This window comes from Nannospalax galili, unplaced genomic scaffold (genome assembly GCF_000622305.1).
Source record: "Nannospalax galili isolate Female #2095 unplaced genomic scaffold, S.galili_v1.0 scaffold8141, whole genome shotgun sequence".
Taxonomy (NCBI): Eukaryota; Metazoa; Chordata; class Mammalia; order Rodentia; family Spalacidae; genus Nannospalax; species Nannospalax galili.
The window spans coordinates 12,332-19,258 of NW_008345062.1; the positions used below are offsets into that span (position 1 = coordinate 12,332).

Below are 6,927 nucleotides of genomic sequence, written 5' to 3' on the forward strand. Positions count from 1 at the left end.
TGTTGTTTCTGGGGAGGATTACGGTGGATTTTGGAGCTTGGGCTGGAAAAGCTGTTGAGCATTCTGAGCTTAATGGGTTGTTGTGGGAACTTGGAAGATAACGCTAAAAACAGTGCTGAGGACGACCTGGCTGTGACGTTTCAGAGGGAAGCAAAGCCTGTATCAGAGCTGTTCGCGTACTATTTTGGATTAAGAATCTGTGGAAGTAAAGAATTTGCTTTACTGGTCAACTGGGACTGAAAAATCAGCCATGACTAGTAAAAGACAAGCATCACGGAGGCAAAGTCTTCTGGGAGTATTTCTTCAGGCTCAGCACACGGAAGTGTGTTTTGGCACCGTGAGAGGTCAGGAAAGGCCGCTGGTAAAGGTGTAGCCTCAGTTGCAGTAGAGATCTTAGAACTGGAAGGAGCCATGGAGAGCTGAGGCTTGGCTCCACGTGGCAGGGTTGGAGTCCCTGCAGACAGGCCAAGAGTCCATTGGTGAAGGTAAATCCTCGGTTGCCGTGGAGACTCCGGCATACTGGAGATGCCGAGACCATGGGACCTCTGCCAAGGACAGCTGCGGGCTGCAGTAGAGCCAGGTATGGAGTAGAGCGGGCCAGTAGAGCGGGCCTGCCTGAGTCTAGGAGACGAGCTGTGTGTACTGCAGAGCCCGAGAAGGGGAGCCGCACAAGCCCAAGGACATAGAACTACGCTGCTGGATTTTGGATTTGCTTTTCCGTCTTCTTTGAAGTGTATTTAACTTGTTTTGTTAGTTTACTGGAGCTCAGATAACAGACTAGATATTTTAAAAAGACTTTGAACTTTTTGCTTTTCTTACTATTTTATTTTTTTAGTTATTTATTACTTATTTTTTTATTTTTTTAGAAGCATTTCATTACAGCTTTAACATACTCAATAACAGTTTCCAGAGCAAAAATACATCTCTTTCAAAAGTGGCTATAAAATTTTTAGGTTTGCTGTTGAACTAATACAGTTATACAATATTGAATTCAGTTTAAGCCCTGTAAGACATTGTTTCTCTCAGAAAGACTCATTGTTTTTGCTAATAACACTGAGATGTTGGTGCATGCATCTCTTGTCTGTATGTGTCTGATTATTACTATCATAATCGGTTGCACTCGGATCCTTGGCACCTGTGTATGTCTATAAAGTCATTGGGTAGATTTCAATGATAATGTTTATCACCTCTACTAAATAACATGATATAAATTTTTATGTTTCCTCCTCAAATATAATTCATTTTTAAAATTTGTTGATATGTGTGTGTGTGTGTGTGTGTGTGTGTGTGTCACACAGAACATCCCAAACTATCTTATTCAACTATACACCCACTTCCCAGATGGCACCCTCCCATATCGGGCATTAGCAGGGATAACAGAGTATAAGGGCTCTAGTGGGGGGGGGTGACTTTGAACTTTTAAAGTGTTTGAATTTTGTATGAAGACGGTGGGATTTTAGGCTGTATGGTGTTTTATATTGTGGTATTAACATGAGATCTTAGGAAAGAAGGAAGGGCTACGGCTTAATATGACATGTTTGAGTGTCAAGGTGACAAGGGGTCAGTTGTGCTGGTTGGTTTCTGTCAACTTGACACAAACTGGAGTCACCTGGAAAGAGGGACTCTCAGCTGAGGAATTTTTCCTCAGATTGGCTTGTGGGTGTGTCTATGGGGCATTTTCTTGATTGCCAGTTGCTGAGGGAGGGCCCGCCCCGCCCTACTCTGAGGAGTGCCAGCCTGGGCAGGCGGGCCTGGGCTGTATAAAAACAGCAACCGAAAGAAATGTTGAAAATATTTGGGAGCCTTTATCTAATCCTTAAAAGATTTTAGGGTTACGTTTTCAAGGGGAGAATGGTAGAGTAGCCAAAAGCCCAATTTAAAAAGTCAAGAAGAAAGAGTACATGAAGTTATCAGGAAAAAGTGATGGGGAGATATGGGAGGAGTTGGAGGGGAGGGAGTGGGCATGGATTTGATCAAAACACCTTATTAGGGGTATGGGAGGAGAGTTGCCTCCACTGTGGGGGTCTGGCTCCTGACTCTGGGGTAGAGGCCTGAAGGTAAGGCTGGCTGGAGAAGGCAGGCGAGCAACGGAATCCTGCACTGCTGTTTTTCAGGAAAATTGAAATTTCACTGGCTTCAACTTGGACTGTTTCCCCTGATAATCCTCATCTTGGTTTTCTTTAGGTGAGTAGCCAGACGTGTGTGGGGCAACCCATGAGACCCTGATGGTTGGGACCGGCAAGCTGTTCCACCCCAACTCCCCCAGCTGTGATGAGGGGTGCCAACCGCCTCTGGACCCTAGGGTGATGTGTCCTGCCTTCACTGTCCTTTAGTGAAATCTCACCTGGGAACCCTTGTCTCCTCCACAATCCGGGGCTAGGGTGCCAAATTATTTGTCCCCCCGCTTTGAGGGGGAAGGAGCTGGGGAAGGACAGGAAGGCAGGTCTTGGCTGAGTTGTAGCTTCTGTATGCAGAAGGTGCTTGAACTTTCACAGAGGAAAGTCATTACGAGGCCTGCAGGTGCGTCTGTAGATACCATCAGGATACAGTCCCCGAGTGGCCTTGGGCTGTGCACACCTAGTATGGGACAGGTGCTGCCTGCAACTCTGCAGGATTTCAGATGTAGGCCCTGTCCCCAGGGGCCTTCCTCTTACCCACCTCCCCCAGTGGGGTGAGCCCACTTGGCCCTGCCACCTGGCCTTGGAGCCCCCTACCCCCCGGAAGTTCTGTGCTCACTGTGCTGGCCGGAGCTGCACATTTTGGAGGGACAGACAGCGGGGGTCTCAGATCTGTGTCCTTCCCACAGCTACGGGTTCCTGAGTTCCAGAAGCCAGCTGTTGGAAGGCCCGGGAGCTGTGACCAGGTGAGCAGGGTGGAGAGTGGGATGGGGGACGGGGTGCCGACTGAATGAGCTGTCTGCTGTACCTCTGCCTCCACATGGGTGGGTCTAGGCCTCCTCTAGGCTGTCCAGAACAGCCTCAGCTGCTCCTGTTGTCTTTAAGGCTGTGCATGGGGTGGAGGAGGGGACACTGGGTTCAGCCTCAGCCTCCCGTCTGACTGTGTGTTTACCTGGGCAGCGCCCCAAACAGGGTCTGCACCCCTCCACACACCCATACCTCCCTCCTGAGCACCCTGCTGAGTGAAAGGTTTTGCTTCCATCCTGCGAGGTGAAAGGTGGAGGCCCGTGTGTCCCCACTGTCCTCCAGATCCTGACCACCTTTTCCTTCTCTCTGCCTTCCTGAGCTCGCTGTGGCTTTGCAACAGCCCCATGCTTGGCTTTCTGCCCAACCCCACTTTCCTCCCAGTAGCTAATGATTCTCTAGAACAGCAGATGGGAGACTCTCGGAGGTCTGACCCTGCCTGCCGGCTCTCTCCAGCAGCAGCTCGCCCCCTCCGGCCTCCATCACAGCCAGCATGCTGGTGCGTTGGGGCTCCAGCCTTGGCCTTGATCAGTGTTGTGCTTTCCCCCAGCACTGCGGCTGCCTGCTCTCTGCTCTGTGTTCTTCCAGTTCCCACCCACCACGTCACTTATCCATTGGCGCAGGGCCCCCCATCCTGCCCCCATTTGTGTTGGGAGGGAATCACATCTTTGATGATTGTCTTTCCCTGGGGTCCCTTGGGTTGGCTCGGCTGAGCTGGGCTGGTCTCTCAAGCTTCTGGTGGTTGAGAATGGCTCTCGGTTGAGATGCCCCCATCCCTGTGACCTCCCTGTGTGGACCTGGCTTCCTCTTGGCGTGGCTGCGAGGTTTTAAAACCAGTGATCCCCCCATGCTAGCCCAGCCTTTCAGAACTTGCCCTGAAGTCATCCAGAAACACTGGCCACCTCAGTCTCTTCCTTCCTAGGACAGGAATTCGACTCCACCTCTTGATGGGAGGGGGCTGGGACTCCACAGAGTGCTGGAACTCTGTCCCTGCTCAGACCCCACTCAGGAGTGGCTGGCGAGTGTGGGGGCAGCAAACCTTGACTGCAGGTTTCAGCCTCTGTGTCTGGGGACTTGACTCTCAGCTCGCTCACCATGGTGACCCATTCCATGACGGTCACAGGCTTGCTCTACACTCATGATCTCCTGTTTCCCTTCTGCCAGGCTCTGTGTCTGAACTTTAAATTCTCCTGGTGTGGACCTGTTTCCTGTGTTTTCTTCTGCAGTGTGGCTGTTGGCAAGCTGGATGGCCAGGAAGGTGTAACCCTGTCAAGGTATACTGCCCTCCGTGTGTGTGTGTGTGTGTGTGTGTGTGTGTGTGCGTGTGTGTGCGTGCACGCACGTGTGTGTAGGGGCTTGGGTACCTGGGCAATCTCTGACTGTAGAACACAGTCCTGCTTTCCACCCAAACCTCCTGGGGCTGCTGCGACCCGGTGGTGCAGTTGGTACTTAGTTTTAACTGGCTGAGTAGACTGTGTCATGGGACTTTTAAAGAGGGCAACTGCCAGGCTGGTTGACTGGTACTTGGAAGCAGTTTTCTGGGGTGTGGTTTTCAAAAAGACCATACAGTTCTGGCTTCTCTCTGACTTATTTTTATTTACATTTCGGGAGGTTGGTTTTTTTTTTTTCTTGGTTTTATTGAAACAGGGTCTCCCTGTATCCATAGCTAGCCTGAAACCCACTATGTCACAGACCCCCAGGCTGGCCTGGAACTCACAGAGATCCCCCTGCCTCTACATCCTGAGTGTTGGGACTACAGGCATATCCCAACCACACCCTGTGACAAAAGAGTTGTTACTTTTTGAGACATGGTCTTGGTATGTAGCACAGGTGGGTTTGGAACTTGCTATCCTTAGCATCCCAAGTGCAGCACAGCGCCCAGTGGTAAATACACACCTCAGGAATTTACCATCCCATCCTCGGTGTTACAGCAGTCGGTACTGGAAGCACATCCACATTATGGCTCATCTCTGCCGCCCATTTCTGGGATCTTCTTTCTTGCAGAACTGAAACTCTGTGCCCACAAAACCCTGATTCCCCATCTCCCTAGCACCCACCTTGTGCCTTCTGTGTGCTGCCTCTAAGCCTGGCCACTGTAGCAGCACCTACTAGGTACGGGACCCCGTAGGGTTTACCATTTGGAGACCGGTAAACTCACTCAGTGCAGTGCCACAAGGGCTCATCCCTGGACTTTCCAGCTCATTCTTTGCTTTAAGAGCCGTCACAGGGAATGCACTCATAACTGTTACTGGTGGAAATGGCTTGCCAGCTCTGGTCTCTTAGAGCTTCACACTTCCTGTGTTGACCCATCCCCAGCTCCTGTTCCAGTGCAGGTCTGTTTGCCTGGCCCACGGCTCCCCGAGGCATGTGTGGAATGACCTATGTGCCAACTCGAGTTTTGGCATTTTGTTTTTGCAGGATGGTGTATCCCCAGCCAAATGCGCTAATACCCACGTGAGTGTGATCCGGTGAATATGAAGTGCAGGATTGTAAGGGTTAAAAGACAATTTCCTTGGACTGGGGCGTAGTTCAGCGGTAGAGAACTTACCTAGCATGCATGAGGTTCCGGGTCAATCCCCAGCGCTGAAAACCCAAACCAAACACAAACACCGCCCACCCCCACCCCACCCCAGTTTCAGTCCTAACTGAGCTGCCGTGCAGCCTCCTCCTCTCCCGACTGGTACGCAGACCTGGGGCTCACGCCGTCTCCCGGCTCACTTTTCCTCTTGTGTTGCTGGGTTGTCCTCTCTGTCGTCATGAGATTGGCAGAGGTGTGGTGGGTACTGTGATGGCGAAGCTCAGCTCCTTTTATGGGTGGGCAGAGCCTAGGGGTGGGTGAGAGCTGATTGGCTCAGGCCCTCTGGGAGGGTGTGCAGCCCTGGGGGAAGACGAGGACCAGGAGGCTGAGAAGGGCTGCCCAGGTGGGGACAGCAGGCGTGGTGATCACGTGTTGCATGTGACTCTCCCTCTGCAGTAGGAAAGACGTCCTCGTCTTGACTCCTTGGCTGGCCCCTATTGTCTGGGAGGGGACCTTCAACATCGACATCCTGAATGAGCAGTTCAGGCTTCGGAACACCACCATTGGTCTAACTGTGTTTGCCATCAAAAAGTAAGCAGTGGGGCCTGGGGAGGTGGCTGGTGGGGAAAAGGTCTGCGGTGTGCCCTGAGCATCTGAGTGCCATCCCCAGCACCCGTGGAAGAGCTAGGTGTGGGGGCATGTGCCTGTAATCCCAGCACTGGGGGAGGAGAGACAGGTGGATCCCCGGCCTTGCTGGCCCATCTAGCCAAAACCATGAGCTTCCGGTTCAATGAAGGGACTGACAGAAAGAAAAGGTATCGATGGCAGATAGCAGGGTCAACCTGTGGCTTCCACACATGGACACACAGGCACGTGCAGAGATGTACGTACACATATATGCACTGTCACACAGGCATGCAGGTACAGACACGTGTACAGGTATACACATGTGCATACATGCACACACAGGTACACAGGCACACAAAAACACAGATGTACACAGGCTCACACGTGCACACAGGCACATGTACTCTCACAGGTGCACACACATGCTTTCTTACATAGACATGCATACACATGCACACCCAGACATGTACACATGCACACACATGTACACACATACATATATACATATGCACAGTCACACACACACACACACACACACACACACACACACACACACACAGAGGCAGTGTGACCAAGCTGGAGGCACAGCATATCAAATCAAGCTCTGGCTTTGTGTCCAGGACCTAGGGGAGGGGCTCTGGCAGGCTCAGGGGTGAACAACCCCAGCACTGTCTCCCTCCAGAGCTCCAGGCCGGCTGCCCCTCCCTCTGCTCTCAGCCTGGTCAGTAACCCCCCTCAGCACACACTTCAGGTGGTAGCCCTCACCCCAGGAAAGACCGCAAGGGGCATCCTGTCCCTCCCTGGGACCAGAGGGACCTGCATGCCTGCAGACTGGCTGCTGCTGTGTCCTCAGATGCAGGA

At 52.0% G+C, this 6,927-nt stretch overlaps 1 protein-coding gene across 3 annotated transcripts in view; it reads left to right on the forward strand.

Annotated features, from left to right (window-relative positions):
* The window catches only part of Abo (ABO, alpha 1-3-N-acetylgalactosaminyltransferase and alpha 1-3-galactosyltransferase), an 11,727-nt gene that overhangs the window by 2,221 nt on the left and 2,579 nt on the right, over positions 1 to 6,927 (forward strand). Inside the window, exons 2-6 of one of the 3 annotated variants that reach the window (XM_017800191.2) lie at positions 2,115 to 2,184; positions 2,807 to 2,863; positions 4,148 to 4,195; positions 5,340 to 5,375; positions 5,896 to 6,030. In XM_017800191.2, coding sequence (XP_017655680.1) covers positions 2,115 to 2,184; positions 2,807 to 2,863; positions 4,148 to 4,195; positions 5,340 to 5,375; positions 5,896 to 6,030 — 346 coding nt within the window. Of the gene's footprint in view, positions 1 to 2,114; positions 2,185 to 2,806; positions 2,864 to 4,085; positions 4,196 to 5,339; positions 5,376 to 5,895; positions 6,031 to 6,927 lie in introns of those variants that run through there. The other 2 variants (XM_029567489.1, XM_008841372.3) reach the window with 2 other exon arrangements.